This window comes from Nipponia nippon, unplaced genomic scaffold, assembly GCF_047370975.1.
Source record: "Nipponia nippon isolate SJK-2023a ecotype South Korea unplaced genomic scaffold, ASM4737097v1 scaffold_10, whole genome shotgun sequence".
In the NCBI taxonomy this organism is placed as follows: domain Eukaryota; kingdom Metazoa; phylum Chordata; class Aves; order Pelecaniformes; family Threskiornithidae; genus Nipponia; species Nipponia nippon.
Genome location: NW_028262291.1, coordinates 25,324,613 through 25,342,639, shown reverse-complemented (window position 1 = coordinate 25,342,639; position 18,027 = coordinate 25,324,613). Strand labels below are relative to the sequence as shown.

General features: G+C 40.3%; 1 protein-coding gene across 3 annotated transcripts in view; it reads right to left on the bottom strand.

Moving 5' to 3' along the window:
• The window catches only part of TTC17 (tetratricopeptide repeat domain 17), a 60,639-nt gene that overhangs the window by 41,193 nt on the left and 1,419 nt on the right, over nt 1-18,027 (bottom strand). For 2 of the 3 annotated variants that reach the window (XM_087745997.1, XM_087745996.1), the window contains exons 2-7: nt 5,360-5,449; nt 3,649-3,818; nt 2,499-2,610; nt 1,235-1,366; nt 443-552; nt 13-157 (exon numbers count right to left, since the gene is read on the bottom strand). In XM_087745997.1, coding sequence (XP_087602123.1) covers nt 13-157; nt 443-552; nt 1,235-1,366; nt 2,499-2,610; nt 3,649-3,818; nt 5,360-5,449 — 759 coding nt within the window. Of the gene's footprint in view, nt 1-12; nt 158-442; nt 553-1,234; nt 1,367-2,498; nt 2,611-3,648; nt 3,819-5,359; nt 5,450-8,222; nt 8,382-18,027 lie in introns of those variants that run through there. The other variant, XM_087745998.1, reaches the window with a different exon arrangement.

Sequence of the window (18,027 nt, the reverse complement as noted above, 5' to 3'; positions counted from 1 at the left end):
GGTAGTATTTACTGCGTATATATTTCCCAAAGTGTAATAGCTGGTAAAGAAGTCACTGTAATCCAGAGCTGCATGGACCACAATAGCTGCATCTGCAGAGAAGTGAGCCCGGTGCAGAATATTTGCCAAATTTACTAGTGCAATATCTTTATTTTGCCTAAAAGAAGAAAAGAAAATGAAATGAAGAAAAGAGAAAACAGACATTAAAAGAAGGTCAAACTGTGTAAGAATCATGCATAAGGATACATTCGTCAGTCACATATTAAATATATAATTTGATAGAAAAATGTCAAAATTATATATATGCCTAGTATAGCAAATAAAGACTAAGAACAAGGAACATGGATTATTCCTTAGGATAGTCTTAGAAACTAAAACCTGTTTACTAACTATGATAACCAGAAAAGCAATCTGAAAAGAAATCCTTATTAGCAATTCTTACCTTGAAGAAAAATGAAGGGCACGCATGGCACATTCTACTACTTGGTATGGCTCATTCTTTATTCGCCAGTAAAAAGAAGCCATATTATAGAGTACCCAGGAAGAAGAGTTCTGCCGTAAAGAGAAACACATGAACTGTACTAACTACTAAGACATGAACTAAAAGGTTAATTAGGTCTTTTATTACTACGGGATGGAAAGCTGAGCATCAAATCTGCTCTAAGTTATCCTCTTCCTCTAGAAAGCTGCCATTTGTCAATAGTTGTGAATGTTCAGGAAGAACGAACTAGCATATAAATGTATTAAAGAAACAGAACTTCTATCTTTCAGACAGGTTAAAATTCAAAATGAGATGAAATGAGAAGGGGCAGCAGTTTAAGAATCAGCAGCTTAGTTGGAGTTCAGTGAGAGTTCCTATATTTTGCAGGAAGGCCTTTAATAAAAACATACACATTTCAGTACTGTTGCTTCTTCTTTCTTTAAGTGCCTGCATTTTTGTTTAAAAGCTCTTATTACCTTGACAGAGCAATGAATGTGGCTTGCCAGACCACACAAATACATGAGTCATTAAAGACGACAGTAAGTATCTATTTACTGGCTTTGCTGATGCTTTCTCCTACCTCTGCTTGCCTAGCAGAAAATGTTTTTAGTCTGCCTTTTGTAACTGAAATGTAAGCAAAGATATATGTGCAAAACTAGTACTGGATCTGATCGCATGTACCAGGCATATCTAATCTTGTAGAGAACTTTCTAGTACTCTTTTTGTGCATACAGTAAGATCACAGTTTCATACCTTCATTAGCCCGTCATAAATACGATGACCTATTTCCTCTATACTTCTTCCCAGCCTCCGTGATAAGTATGTGAAGATTGGATCTTCTTTAGGTAACAAGGGTGCGGAAAGATTAACTCTTTCTTGGACACCCTACAATAAAATTGAACATAGGTATTTGCTGACACTTCAACTAAAAGTAGAGAAATATACACATGAGCATGACTCCCAGGAAAATTTACAGCTTGGTTATTTTACATTCCTATCTTCCTTTCGTACCAAGATCTTAGGGATGTGACAGGATAACGTCACCTTTGACAGATGAATGATATGTATTATTACAGCCAGGCAAGCACTAGAAGCAGCCAGAAGCAGCCTCTGCTTGTGAATGCTATAGGGGAAATATTCATTTCTGGTAGCACTGTGTATCTGGCAGCTATTGATTTTACTAGCGACCACTGAAGCATTTAACTCTTGTTTGTCAGGCTACATGCACACTATGAAAGTATCCCTACATTTCTTCTTCTCTTTCTTCCTTCCCCAACAACAAATGTATTCCTTTCAAAAGTACATCCAGACCCAGGAACAGAGCTAAAAAAATTCAGTTCCTGTTTTGTCCATAAGAAAATCCTTACTTGTAGATGAAAAGTCATTTTAAAGACTTGTAATAAAATAAATACAAAGATATAAGCACTAAAGCTGCATCTGCATTAGAAAATTTGCTCATATAATACTGTTGACAAAAACAATTTTTGCACCACACTTCCACTGTAACCTTTCTAAAGGAGATGAACTTTGTACTAGTAAAGAACAATTATCTGGGTTAGGGCTTGGCATTCAGACACAAAAGAGACAGTCAAGTATGTTAGGAGCTACCGACAAGCCTGCAAACAATTTTATGACCCTGAATCTTCGTAGAGTTTAATGACCCTGTTCAGCACTCTCCAATTTTCAGCTGAAACAATTCACAAGTTAGAAGCATTTCCAATGAAAGCTACCATTTTACTAGTGAAACGCGTGTTATGAAAACAAAATACTCCATTTTCTTAAAAATGCCCTCTAAAATAAGGCAAACAATAAAAGAGAAACAAGATCTGTATATCTGACGGAACTGTCCTCCTGTAAGCAGGTACTTTAATCGGAGCACAACTGTGGTTTAAAAAAAGTCTGAAATAGTCTTGAAAGATTACAATACCTTTCAACCTTGACTGAGAACTGCCAGTAAGGAGTTTTCTATTCCTCTTCCTGATGGGGGAAAAAAACATAATTGCATTTACTCACTTACCCGTAAGTGCTGAAAAGCATGAATACTGTATGGAAGATCTAGAACTTTTGTACAGTCTGGCTGCTGCAGGTCTGGAGGTACTGGTGACTTTGTGTCTATGTAGTCTTCAGGGCTGAGGACATAACAACATAACACAGCAGACTCCAGGTTAAAATACTGCTAAAGTTCATAAGAGACAGTATTGTAGTTGACGAACACAGTATTCTGATTTGACCATTAACAAAAATCCTGTGTTTGAGCACATTTCTGATGTCTTCCCAGATTTCAGTTGTCTCAGGATGTCATCACTATATGATAAAGTAAATAAATTTCTGTCTGCTTCAGAGAAAACATCAAGATTTGGATAGCCTCCAAAATGTATCAGCGTCAACCTAGTGTATCACTATTATGATTAATGATCTATCTGCCAGGCAAATGGCAATGCATGCAGATTAGAAGACTCTTCAACTGAAACAAACAAACAAACCCCAAGTATTAGTGAGAAGCCCAAATGAAGGTATCTGAAGATAAAATCATCTTTTCCCACTTCAAGTACTCATCTGATTATGTTAAAAAACCATAAAACTACAAAAACAAAACAGTCAGCCCTGAAGATGAATTACCAATGAAGCTGGATGTCAAGCAGACTGTCCACACATCCTTTACTTGCTAAACACAGGGGATGAAATATGACCAGAAGGTTCAACAGCTTGGTAATCAACAAGGGACATGATGGTAATCAACAGAATTTCATTCAAATTTAAGTCAAGACAGTTCCCACTACAAGAAGTGTATCTAGCTCAAAACATCCGAAGCACACTCAAGCAAATTCAACCCCCTTCTACATGATGCACTTCAGTTTAATTCGCATGTCTGGTCGTATCAGTACAGAGTTACAGTGGTAGAACTGACTGGGAGCCTGGGAATAGAACGAAGAAGTAGTTTCAAGGTAGGGCTAACATGGACAGTTTGGGGGAGACAGTATTTCTGTGTCGTACCCTTTCATAATTAGTGGCAGAGGTTGTTTCAATTTTATTCCGCACTAACACAAAATAAAACAACTGTCATCTAAAGAACAGTCAGTGACAGTATTTTTCTTTTTACTTGCATTTAGAGGTTTTGTTGATTTTTTCATTCAGTAAAAATCTTAAAATATAAAGCATCTTATTACCGGATATCTTTGCTCTCTAAGGTGATGTATGTGCCATCGTATAGATCTAGGTCCCCCAAGGGCACCTTTGCTTTAATGCAGTCCGGATCCTCTTTATTATGCCTTTGTTCCAGCCCTGTGTCTCTGTCCTCATTTTCCTCTATATGAATCTTTTGAGCAACTAACTGTTTCTGTAGGAATAAAAAAAAAAAAAAAAGAAACAGAAGAATGTATACTGATGAAAGCAAACTCTATAGTTGCTAGGAGTTGAACAGTCAACTTTTTCCTTAAAACAAAGTCCACCTGAAGAAAACCTAAAACACTCTGTTCAAATTTTGGGAATATTCCTCTATATTTTATAACATCTGCAGGACATTTTTTGATTTAGATGGAATATAAATACTTTCATTAGAGATAATACAACTTGAATAGGCTCTTATTTCTCCTGCTGTACCTAAAAAGAGGGCTAATAGCATTCCAGATTCATGGTAGGCCATTCAGAAAAAGAACAGTTGTTAACAGTATGTCAGCTTTACCATATTTGGACCCTTTTCCTCCACTGTAAGTCCTCATGGAAATAATATTGGAGACTGCAAACAAAATGAACTTCTTAACCATTCAGTGCGCTAAGTACAACTGAGGTGGCAGGCTAATGCAAGAATTGAGACTAATTTCTGTAGATCAGCTTATGATGTGCCTTAGGAGCTACCTTTCACCCCATAAAGCTCATAGGTATTGATTACTATGAGCAGCAGATGGACTAAAGATCTGTCCCAGCACAGTAAGCTGTATTTAATTCTCACCTAGATCTGCAAATTGAAAACCTGTTAAATATCATAACGATTTGTGTATGTGAAATAAGAAAATTTGCATTTTTAAAGCCATACACAGTTGATTACACACTACTATGCAATACTAGAGATATATACAGTAGCAGCAACTTGTACAAGATCTTACAATAGGTAACTTCTGCTGAAAGTCATTTGTATGTCACAAATTGTACATTAGTGATTTCCAAACCCACAACCCATGTCCTGAAAAGCTTACAACTATTGTTCAATCCATAGCTAAAGTGTCCATTACCGCAAAAATGAGTATACCCTGATGAGAAAGACTGGCTGAACACAGTCACACAAGGGGCAGTCCTGCTTTTTTTCCTCCCTTCCACTTCTCCCATTCACCTAAAGCTACTTCTGGTGCTCATCTAACTTCCCAGTTAGCTAGTTAGGCTAATCTGACAAAATCAAAGCTGGCACAAGAGAAAAGAGTGCATGGCCAGAAGAAAGACTGTGAGCTGTTAGCTTGCCCAGCCCATATTATATTTAAACTTTAGTTTAAGTTACCCGTTTGAAGTTCATTAAAGCCCTTTTCAGAAGGGTGTTCTCAGACCCTTTTTCCAATAATAAACGGGCTTGAAGAAAAGCAGGGGTGACCTGCTCTGTGTTCTTCTGGAATGTAGTAGTCAGCAACAGAATCCAGTACCTAAATGGCTTTACTTAAAAATGTTAGTATTTATGGATAACAACAGGGAATGATGCAACTGGGGACAATGATAATCAGTTGAGCAAACTTGAGGCACAAAATTCTTGAGATCTGAAGAATTCTTCATCCTTTCACTGAAGCAGTGTTATGCCAATAATGACTTCTGTTCCCGATCTAAGTCTATCACTAAAAAGCCTGTGAAAAAAATAACCTTTATTTTCAGAAATTAGTACTTAATGTTATACTTTACCTCCAGTTCTTTGAGGTAGTTAACTGTTGTTTCTTGTCTCATTAGTATTACCAAATCATGTGGGTTCCTCAAGTTCATTGGTGAATCCACCTGCAAGACATTTCAACAGTCCATCATGTAAGACATTCCCCTAATTAGCATGATTTAAAGAAGTTTTTGTCAACTTTCCAAACAACTTGGACACATTTCTGGGACTCTCTCTTATTGCAGTGCTGCATCTCCAGCAGCAAATTTCCTGGTCATTTTAATGCGTCCCGTCAACAGACTAAGCCTTGGGCCATGTTCTCTTGGCTGTGAGTCAGATAAGCTCAAATCTACTTTCTTTGGACTATTGACTGTGAAGTCTACATTCCTTGCAAACCTCTCTACTGAGTAAGAATCCTGTCCTCCAAGATGGAAACGCTTGTTCCTTTTATCCTCCCCCCCCCCCCCCCCCCCCCGCGCCAAACCTAAGGGTGGTTTCGGCTAAATTTGGCTAAGTATTCCTTTCCAAATCAAAAGCTGAACAGCTTCTTTTAGGGTGACCAAGCATCTGCAATGATCCAGAGAAGCACAGAAAACACCATGTAAAAAAAAAATTAACGATGTTGTTAGCTGAAGCATTAAAGTCTACAGCATTTTACTTACAGTCACATTTCGTATTTCCTCCTATGGGCCCCACCTCACTTTGAACTGGTTGCACACAAAACCAGAGTTACACACTGAAAGCAGCACTAGTTCATGCCTCAATTGCTAGAGGAACTACTGTGGTATGTGCAAGCAAATGAGAGATTAATTTGCAAAGAAAATAAGGGAAGGTTTTAAGCATTTAAGTTTTAAGCATTTAATTGCCCATTCCAAAATAGCACTGTTCCTCTGACATCTAAAGGTTGCTTGCATGATACTAGTGTCACTGAGAGTGAAGTCAACTATCAGCTCCACTTTCAGTGACAAACTGCATCTGGGGAGAGATTTTTTGCAGAAAGTTATGCAGGCATTACCATTTAGAAAGCCTTATTCTAAAAGATGAAGGATCTTGGCTTATCATTCATTCAGAAACAGAATGATATTCAGGGACAGCTTCTGTTTTTAACTTTTGATAAAACAGTCTCATGAGAGTCAGGTCTGAATTTAGTCTTTGGAAATTTGGAGTGGTATGTTACAAATCCAACGTGCACGGGTTGACAGAAAAGCACACAAGTACCAAATTCCTATCAACTATTACCTGGCAGCAGAAATCAAAGTGACACCAACAATCAAACAGCAATGTCACTGAATTAATTCATAAAGTTATGTCAATCCACCAGGAAATCATCTCAGCCTAAGCAGCATGCATGATATTTTTCTTTAGTCTTCAGATTTTCACTTCCAGATCTGACCTGTTTGTCACCAGCAAACGAGCACTTTCTAATAGCAAAACCCTTCAGCCCAGTAGAAAGTTAATATTATTAAAGAGGTAATGGCTGCCAAGGTTATTTAAGACCAATGCAGTGTGTAAACAAAAAGCTCTAAACCCAAAGCTTTAGTAGTAAATCCAACCTTACATTTATTTACATTTAATAATTTCTGACTCAAAGTTCAAGACTTCCACTGCAAGAAATTAGCAGAGTAAAGACTATTATTAGCTCCTAAAAATAAAAATCCATTTCAGGTACAATAATTTCAGAAAAAGAATTCTAATGGAAAAAATTAAGCAGCTACACTGGACAATCATGCAAGGTTTGCAGAAGAAACTTGAGCCAGCACATCCAATGCTTTCAGAGCACTTTTGGCAGCTTGTAAAAGTGAGCCAAATATACTGTATTAGTTCTTATACTCTTCAGTTTATACATTCATAGTATTAAGGCATTACAAAACGATAACTGAGGAAATAAAAAGCGTTCAGATCTATAAAAAAATGCTATATGACACAAAGGAAAACAGATTCTTAATTGAAAACCAGAAGAGATCTTATGATATCATGCCTGCAAATGAGGAAAATGCCTTCAACAGACATCAGTTTGGAGGATGATGGTGCTCAAACTTAAGAATTTCATAGAATTCAAAGTGCAATTTCCTAATCTGCTTAGATTGATCCAAAAAAAAATCACCCTGCTGTCAAGTAGGGGAATACTCCCTTTTCTTACTACCTGTAATCTTACAGCTCCACTGAGAAACAGGTCAGCCAATACAGCTGAAAAATAACTTAAAAGATTAAACAATTAGTTTTCAGCCAGATCAGCAGGCTAATCTGAATTGGCCTCAGGTGAGCACTTCATCATCCCCCTCTCCATAGGGACAGCCACATGGCTCTCGAACTGCAACCTGTTCCTCTCAGATCCAGCCAGCAATACTGTCAAGACTTCTGGTTCATTACCCACCTTTTTACAACATCCCTCCCCAGATCAAACACGTTTTCTTTTACAGTGCTAGCCGTTTCTACACCTGGAAAAAGACAAAGCTGACCTACTCAGCTGTGAAGAGCACCAATACTGCATTTGCCATCCAGGGCAGTAATGCCACCTCATGAAGAATTTAGCACAGTGAGTAAGTAGAAAACAAAGACATAATATCCCCATAATCGACACAGCAGAGGTAACAGTAGCAGCAGTGGTAAAGTTAAGTGGGCAGCAGCACGTCCTGAAATGGAGAACGCACACTTGGAGTCCTGCAGGGCTCGCCACCTGGGTGCTCACACTTTGCCCCATCCTTGCTGCTCATGCTCAAGTGCCACCTAGCATCTTCCTCCTTTCCAGTGCAGCCATATGCCAAAACCCAGAAAATTATACCCTGAACAAAATATATATGACATGTCAGAACTTTCCTATGGGCTGCTGCTTAGAAAAATTCAAAGACACAACAACACACCCCAAAGATATGGAAAAGCCCTCAGAGCTTCACTCACCTGTCAAATAATTCTGTAGTCAGAAATACAGTAGTCCAAATAAAACATATTTGATGGATACCTGGAGACTGTTCTGGATTACACCCCTTCCTTCCCACAAGAAAAATATTCTAGGTAGATTTTAGAAGATACTGGTTTCATTCAGTCTCATGTCATGCTTGTTCTCTTATAGACACTTGCCGCCTCTATTTAATAGTCACCCAGAGACTGATCTGATTGTGGAAATGCCTCCAGTTTCAAGAAAGTATCTAAAACAAAACAAGAAGAGGCTGGTTCCACCAGAGAAGTTCTGCATAAAATATCAACTTATTTTTCTCTTCTTTATGTCTGTTGCCTTTGCACAGTTGAAATACATCTTCACGGCATTCGTTACAGAAAATATTTCTTTAGACAGAAAACAGTAAGCAACATGAATGGTACTGGATCATTTTGAGGAAAGAGCACATTATATCCACAATTGCATATGATTTTATGGTACAAACAGTATGTACTTACTAGCTCATAGCCATAGCTCCCCTCTTCTATGACAGTTCAGGTATTTGCAAATAACTGTGTATTGAAAGCCTCTTGCTGTGAAATACAGGGTGCACGTGGCCCCTGTCTTACTAAGCTTCACCACAGTTGCTGACAACACAGTCCTGGGACCACTGGGATGAATAAAAGTTTGTATTTGTTCTGAGCACTGCTGAAGATGTGTGTGGCACAGTGTTTGTATTTAATGTCAGTTTTTAAACAATTAACTAGTACAGAAAACAGAACAAAACTTTGCTCTGGAAATGAACATAGGTCTGACTTCAACAGTTAAAACCTTATTAGAGGGCAGGCGTTATTTCAAAAGCTGTCATGTTTTATCCTAATACTGTAACAGCTGCAATCAAATACCCAAGTGTCCTCAGATGCTTCTTTTTACCTTAGGATTGAATCTACTGCCAGGAAGGACTTGGGCTCACTTTAGTGTGTTACACTCTCTTCCCTGCTGCACAGAAAGTTGCAGATACACCACCCCGACCCCCAGTGTTAAAAACTACTTCACATTTAATGCTTCCTGTCACATTTAAGACAGGAGCTGAGGATGTTAGCATAAACTAAAACTGCATTAGAAACGGTAGCTTCGCTTTTATGCGATATAGGACAGTGGCCTGCTAATATGACAGATCCTTCACCCCTTCATGCAAAGTCTGTTGTGCCTCATCATCTGATTAAGGGAGTCGGATGAATGAAAAACAGACGGATACTGCGATTTAGCTCATCTTTTGCAAAATGCAAGCAGCTCCCCACTAGACTCTGCTGGGATGAAATGGAACAGATGTCAGCCTGCAGAGCACCTACAGCCTTGTGGTGAGGAGAGTGGAGACTCCTGCGCCAGAATAGATGCTTGTTCCAACTTACTCATTTTTAACTCAAAGCGTTAGGCTGATGCCAAAGCACCACATTCATTTACTCTTCCTCCAAAGTGCTGAAACTGTGACATTCAAGATGAAGTGCTTGAAATGCAAGAATCTGACTTCAATTCAAACACAGTAAACAGGAGAAAAACAGTGCTGAAAAGCTTTCCTTGAACCTCTGATGGCTACTATAGCTACACTGCAGAAAGCCTGCCAGTAAACCACTTTTAGAATAAGTGTTCTCTGTTCAACTTTGCCCAAAGGTGAAAGTTTCTTTTTAAAGCACAGTTCAAATTTATTCACTGTCACAAAGTACACCAAGAACCTGATTCAGCAAGAAACACACAGAATTTGTGTAACAAAAAAAAGACATCAGAGTTGAATCAAACCCTGAAGTTTTAGAGAGTAACACTCCTGTGTTACCTGCATATATCAAAGTCTCTGAATAATTAGACTTGTACATTTTGCCAAACCTTCTGGTATACTCCTCTCCACGATCCAGTTATATCGCACCAGGAAGTAAATTTTTAAAATGAGGGTCAATGAATGCCTCTGTCAACTATTTTTAGGTAAGGCTTTTTTTAAAGAACTGTGGAAATCCCACTGTTAACTGAGGCATAGGAACACCCAGATCAGAACAGCTGTTAGTGACTCTACGTGTCCTAAAAGCGTTCTACTACATGCAGAAGGCAGATTATGACAGAAAGAAGCTGGAAAAGATACTACATCAAATGATGGTGTACAGCAAAATGGGCTCCTCTTACTTGTTTTATAGGCTTGCTTTACAGATAGTGGATCTCTTGTTACTGTACTTGCAAAATGAAGGCAATTCCCACTCAAATAGGCTGGAACTGCTTGCAGTCTCAAGTGGGAGCAAAGGATCTAAAAACTGATGCTTGCCTTTTGGTATATTTTTGCTGTCCTGAGATACTCTACACTCCAACACGATGCTACTACAGCATTTCTGAAAAAGCTGCAAAAAAATCTGTATAGGTTTCAGTGCAAGACAAGCTACAAAACTGGAAAATATATGCTTTGGCTTATCCAAATGATATGCAGGGAGTGTCAGAAGATACTTGTTCCAAGGCATGTCTCTGAAAAATTCACACAGAAAAATTATGTTGAATCAAGTTATTATAATAAGTATTGAGCCATTTAAAAGCTTACAGCTGCAGAATCTGTTAACAAACAGCATTAGGTGTTTGGATATTAAGAGTAGCTGTGCTACAGGGAAAACAGAAATTTTAAACACTTGCAGCACTTCAAACAAAACCTAACGAAGTTGCAGTATTATTGAATAGGTCTGCTCAACTGAGATCACTTCCAGAGAGCACACCAGCTATGAATACCATAGATAACAGATCTAAATACATCAAAGGAAAACAAGACTTTATTTGTAACACCACTTGTCTGCAATGTGTTGTTGGTCATAGTTAAGGGTACAAAACAAATTTCCAACGTGTATATTCTAGCTAAGGTTTATATTCTGCAGTAGCAAAACAGATGCCAGCCATACACTCAGTTGAATCAAAACAAGAGATGGAGAGACCACTCATATACATCTGTAATGAACAAGCACTTGTTTTCATAAATGCAGACTGATTCCTCCTGCCTGCTCACTGCCAAATCCTAAAAATATTGTGTTCTAATGTTGAAAGTACAGAAAAAGAAAAATACTAATTAGACTTACACAATACCAAAAAAAAGTTAACCTTGAGCAGTAATTTCTTCAGCAAATGAATAGCAGACAACCTGTTAGTTTTTTCTGGTTAAACTTTAAGGGAAATTACTTTATCCAGTGATGTATTTTTAGGGCAGGCACTTTATACCATGGTTCTCATTTCCTAATTGGTTAGTAACAGGTAGCAATTCAGCTTTAAATGTACCAAAAAAAGAGTTCAGCTACATGACATAACAGTGGACTTCACAGTTTCCCTGACTTTGCTCTTTTGGGCTTCGATGGGGCCTTCATGCAAACACGAGCTTGGGCCACTTCCAGGCTATGTTTTTGCTGTGAAGCTCACAGTATGGGGAAGGCATGCCAGGCACCAAGCACAGCTTTCAACACAGAATAATCAGTTTTGAACAGTCGATTCATATAATCTTGTCAGTTTGTTCTACCCTTATTTTACAAGTGATCGAAAACAGGATGAGAGGCCAGGAAATTGAAGTGTAAGGATGCTGAGAGAAATGGGACATGGGAGCCACCCTGTCCCCAGAGGACAAAGTCTGTACGGAAACACCAGGAGTGGGGGAACGAGCAGGACATGGCGCCTACACGCGGTCAGAGCCACCACTGGGGCCTTCTGGACTTAGAAACTGAACCACCTCCGCGTGTATTACTATGAAGGGCTAAATCCAGACATTTTTCTATTAAAGCTTTGCTGTCAGCAGTCAAAACCCGGCATAAGTTTACCTGCTAGACTGTGGCAGGAGTGAGGGGCAGGGGCACCGACAGCTGTATGTTAGCAGCCCTTCGAATCTGCCTCTTCGCTCCTCCACTGCAGATGCAAATCTTTCACTATTGAGTTGAGAACAGTGAAAGCTACTTCTCCTCCACCACTGCCCCAAAGAACAAAAAAATTTGCATTTCTAACTGCACTCCACATATAGGCGACCACAAGGCCTATTTTTATCAAATTCGGATCTAGCCGTGACCTTCACAGTGATACAGAAAGACGAAGGCTGCACTCCCCTGCGAGCAGGCAGCGCTGGTGAAGTGTGGTTCTAGGTCAGCAGGACCCTATTGGGGACAAGGATGTTGTCTCAGCCGTTCACTACATAAAACATTCACGTTCAAGCTTTTCAAATATATGTATGAAAAGGCAGAAAATTTAAAATGAAGGTTTTTTTAAAAATTATTATTTTTCACACTAGAGGAAGACCTAAATCCCACAGTCTTCCGGTAATCAAAAGAGAAGTTTTAAAACCATACAAGCTTCTCTTTTCCTGAGGATAAGCTGACCTATGCTTCAAAACCATCACGCTTCAGCTCGTCACCCTGGGGTTGGATAACATCTAATGAACTGCAGTGACTCACACCAACCTCCAGCCTAGATTGCTCTGCACAGACTCATAAAGAGGCACTGGCAACTGTTTGGGGAAGGCGTGCTGTGTTGCACACTTCAGTAAGAATGAAAAATTTTTTTTTTTTTGTTTAGCACACAACAGACTTGGAAGAATAAGAAATTCAGTCAAGAATGGGCAAGCAAACTAACCTTTAGAGAAAGAGCAAAGTAAACATCCATCTGTCATTTTCAAGATAGGACTGAGTGACTGCTTAATATATTGCAGAAGATGCTTTTGTAAGCAGCAAATAGCTTTTTATTTGGCTACACTAGATTTTCGGCTTTCCTTGGTTTCGGATGGCTGCTTTTCCTATAGTCTTGAGCATATGGACCACTGTTCTTATCTCAACCTCTTAGCATATACGTGCAGTCAGATGATAGACATCAGTAATGTATTAACCAACTCTAAAGCCATCCATGAATGCTCCTGCCTTGCTACAACTTGAGGCACACTTGCATTCAAATCTGCAACCAAACGAACAACTGTTAGGTAATGCCTCCCCTCTTTACTTGTACTAAACCAGAATTAAGCACTCTACTGCACTGCATGAAATTCAGATGTCACATTTACTGGGCAGCTAGTCTTCTTAGCCCCAAACAGGCTAACTACCATTGCTCGTTCGCTCTCTTCTCCAGATCATCTCTAACAAACTTCAAAACACATGACAGTGCATTAAAAACAAAACAACATTTTGTCAACTCAGATTCCTTGCCAGAGGCTCTCTGCTCCTGGCAACACTTCCCCAGTCCTGCTTTGGGCCATCTGCCTGGGAAGTTTCTTTGCTTCTTTTAGTTTAGTTACTCAGAACTAACTTTTTCATCGTTTATAGTAGTCCACATAAAGGCAGTCCTCTGAGTCCCTGACAGCTTGCTTGGCTTTAATCGCCTTCATCAAGGGATCTTTAGAAAGACCCTACCTCAGCTCTGATATGTCAGGTCTCTGAGAGATGATAGCAGCTGGTCCCCACCAGTAAAGACATGAATGACTACTGAAACTGCTTCCTGCATTGCATTTAATCTGTCACTTGTTTGTCCTCTCTTTATGCCAAGTTTCTCTCTTCTCTTAAAGTACACTAGTATTTCTGTAGAGTGGCTACTTTCCCTACTGGCAGCAAGCACTGTCTAAAATCAGTTATATATTAGCCTGAACTTTATACTGTGAGTTGTGAAATGAGAAAGCTTATAAACAGGTGCACTGAGCAGATATAATCTCATTAGAGAGAGACGATTACTCAGTCCCTGACTTTGCAGGAACACACATTTGAAAGTGGACTCGGACCAAAAGAAGAATATGAACTGATCCAGGGAATAATGTATTTGACCTGACAACAGGCTACTAGAGCAACAGATACAGCTTGATGGCTTTTCTCTTGATGGCTTACCGAGACAACAAAATGTTACATACACTGCTGGGAATTAATTTGTTTCATCATTCAGAAATGCTCACTAGAAACAGGAACAGCAGGGCCTACTTAGCAAGCACTCCTGTTTACTAGATGAGACCTTGCTGATATATGGAAAATTGTTTGTTTTGTCTTAATTTTGCCACCCCTGCCAGGTTGTTATACCACTAAGAACTCCAGCTCAAGTCTCAGTCAGGGTCTTATGCCACAGGAAAATCAATCTCACTTGAATGTAGTCTCATATTAAAGGCTTACATCCTTGCTGCACTATAAGAAGAAATAACTAGCAGGGATTTTAGGGCAATAACATAAAATATTCTCACTCTTCTTCCCTCAAACAGATTCTGGCTATATTTTGTATATAGGCCAGGATCTGCAACTTCAGCTTTCAGCTCCTCATGCATAGCGCACTTTGGTTATAAGGAAGACAAGGTTCACAGTAGCAAACTAAAAGCTGCAGGGAAGTCACTTGTCACTGGTGCTTACCTGGACATCCGCAGCTAGTGGCTCATTTAGCAGGGTAAATGCCTGGGTCTTACTACCACCTAAGTTTTGCCCACATCTTAATCACTTATATGGGCTTCATTCAGATAAACTGAGGTAGTCCAAGAGAAGATTATGCCTGTCCTTCTGTAAAAAGGTGATAATCTTTAAAAATGCGTTTCAGACTGAGAACGCTAATATTTCTAAAATTAAATAATATAAATGCTAATTAATGCCACCACTCTTAACCACCAGACAGTATTAGCCACTTCCAGTTAGAAACTGCTGCTGCTGGATAGGGTTGCGATCAGCAGTGCAAAGTCCAACAGTGCCTGGTCACCAGCAGCATCCCTTGGGGATCAATACCAGGGCCAACACTGTTTAATGTCTTTACTAACAACAGGGGAAAAAAGAACCTCAGCAAGCTTAGTGTCCTCTGCAAACATGGGATGGGGGTTGCCATGGAGCAGGGCAGGGCTGTGGTTAGAGAGAGAGCTGGAGAAACAGGCTGACAGGGACCTCATGAAGTCAACGGCAAGCGCAAACGCAGCGCCTGGGATGCAACAGCCCCATGCAGCAGGAAAGGCTCAGGCTGAACAGAAAACAGCTTTGCAGAAAAGGATGTTTGGGCCCTAGTGGGGAAAAAGTTGGCAATGAGCCAGCAGCATGCCCTTGCAGCTGAGGCAGTCAACTGCATCCTGGGCTGCAGCAGCAAGGCTGGAGCCAGCAGGGCAAGGGGAGAGATTCTCCACCCATGGGAATGCACCTGCTTCAGCTTTCTGTCCTCGGTTTCAAGGCCGGCAAAGCTCATTCGAGGTGGTGAGGGGCCTGGAGCACATAACCCACAGAGCAGCTAAGAGAAGCAGGCTGGCTCAGCTGCAGGGGGATACTGCTGCTGTTTTCAGCTTCCTAAAGACAGGGTACAGAGAAGATGGAGCCAGACTCTTCTTGAGGTGTGACAGTGAGAGGCATCATACATCTGTTGCTACATGGGAAATTCTGATTAGGAAAAAATTGCACACTGAAGGCAGTCGACCGCTGGACCAGGCGCCCAGCAAGGTTGTCAAATCCCCACCCCTGGATGCAAAATTTAGCCAGGCAGGGCCCTCAGCGACCGGACCCAGTTGGTCCTGCTTTGAGCTGTGGGCCAGGAGGCATTACTCTGTAACCCTATTTACCTTATTGCATCCAAACCAGTAGCAGCTGAAGCTTATTCCAAACATGAGTCTTGACCTACACAGCTGTCTTCTAGTTGGTAAGGTGCTTCAAAATTCAAACTTGGGCTGCTGGGCAAGCAGCAAGAACTAGCACAATGGATCAATACTTGGACATTCAAAGGAGGAGTCTAGACAACTATGGAAAAACCTGATGTGACAATGTTTTTCTACAAAACAAGAGTAGATTAATTAGAACCAGTAGAGAAGCCAATAAGATGACAGGCAATGCTCTGCGTACACTGAGAAGTTGAACCGCCAGGCACTGCAGAGAAGCACAAGAAGCTGCAAAGCCAGTGTTTGAGACAAACGTGGACAAAAGCCCCACTGAAAATGCACAAACTAAAAATAGCTGGAGAGAAGGATTGAATGGCTAAGTATACTGGTAAAAATACAAGTTCTCCTGATAAATATCAACTTAATGAAGAATATTCTGAAAAATTAAAGCAAAGAGATGCTTCTGCAGGGAAATTTTAGGCTTCTGTCCTGTTAATAACTACTTAGGCCTTGGTATTAGAAGGATAGGTCGAATATTTTGGAATATTGTGGTTCTACCAATGAATTGATAAATCAATTATGAAGCATCCCATTGTCAATGAATCACAGAATATCTCAAGTTGGAAGGGACCCATAAGGATCATTGAGCCAAACTCCCTGCTCCTCGTAGGACTACCTGAAACTAAACCATATGACTAAGAGCATCATCTGGACGCTCCTTGAACTCTGACAGGCTTACTTCCCTGGGGAGCCTGTTCCAGTGACCGACCACGCTCTCAGTGAAGAACTTTTTCCTAACGTCCAACCCGAACTTCCCCTGATGCAGCTTCATTCCATTTCCTTGTGTCCTGTTGCTGGTCACCAGCGAGAGGAGATCAGCACCTCCTCCTCTGCTGCCCCCCTTGAGTAAGCTGTAGACTGCGATGAGGTCACCCCTCAGCTGGGTGACATTGCTGGACAATGGAGATCATCTGTTGGTTTTGCTGCTAACTATTGAACCACAATTACATTTTGGCATTTAAAACAACATTCAAGTTCACTCTAGAAAATGCCCACTCTTCTCATTCCCCAAAATACAAATAAGTGGAATAAATGAAACTCAGAGGTGCTCTGCAGGGATGGCAACCACAAATTCAAGTATCATTTTCACAAGAGCCAGGGAGATGACAGTAACAGATGCTGAAATACATCTTATTACAAAAAACTCACTGGACAATTCACAGCACTATATCCCAGCTACTGAAGAATCCGGCTTCTCAAATTCCAAGTAATACCATATTTATAATTTGAGTTTCCTTGCTGGAAATGGATGGATTAGCTTTGACCGTGCAGATAAGAGAAGTTATTCCACAGATATTATTTTATCACCTCCGCTATAGACTTTGAGTACTTTACACATGGAACATGGGAATGCCCCTGCTTAGAAAGCATTGGTAACTGTAATAGAATAGCTTACTGCATAGCAGTGGTACAGTGAAAGCTTCTACCTGTACCATCAATTCACTGACATTGTAAAAAGCCATTTCTTAAAATCAGTGCTGAATTTAGCTAAACAGATTTTCAGGTCATTTTAGCTAATGAGGTTTTTTCAAGTCACAGCTGCTTTTCATGCAATAATCAAAATCAACACTACACCCAAATTTGATAATATATAATTAATATACACATACAGATGCTTTCAGACCATTATCATATACTCTCACCACTTTCCCACTACAGAAAGTGGGAAGAGGAGGCGAGATAGCACTAGAAGTGTTGTCATTCATTAATTTATGATTAACTAGGGTGAGCGAGTGCCTGGATCCACACAGGCAGCTGAAGTGCCCGAGAACCATAAAGACAGCAGGGGCTTCCTGCAGAGAAAGCCAGTTCCACCTGTCTGAGGAACCTAATGCTTTCTGACAGGAGGCCCCACCAAAAACTCTCACAAAAGGCAGGTGATGTTAACAGACACTCATCTCTCCACACTCTTTTTTGTGGGAGGAAGGCCACACTGCTTGCTACAGCGATTAACTCTCCACTCCAGAGGGAAACCAGTCTGGCAGTTCTGCTTAAGAGCAAAACAGATCTGACATAAAAGTGGATTTCTGGTGCTGTTGCCCTTGCAACAAAGAGGGAGCAAAGCAAGTAAGAAAAAGCCGCTTAGTGAACGTCAGGCACAGCCCAGTATCAAAATAAGGTGCTTTGACTAAACCCACAAAATTACTGCAGAACGGGGCACGCGTCTGCTTCTGCACCAAGCAGACACCGCGCCG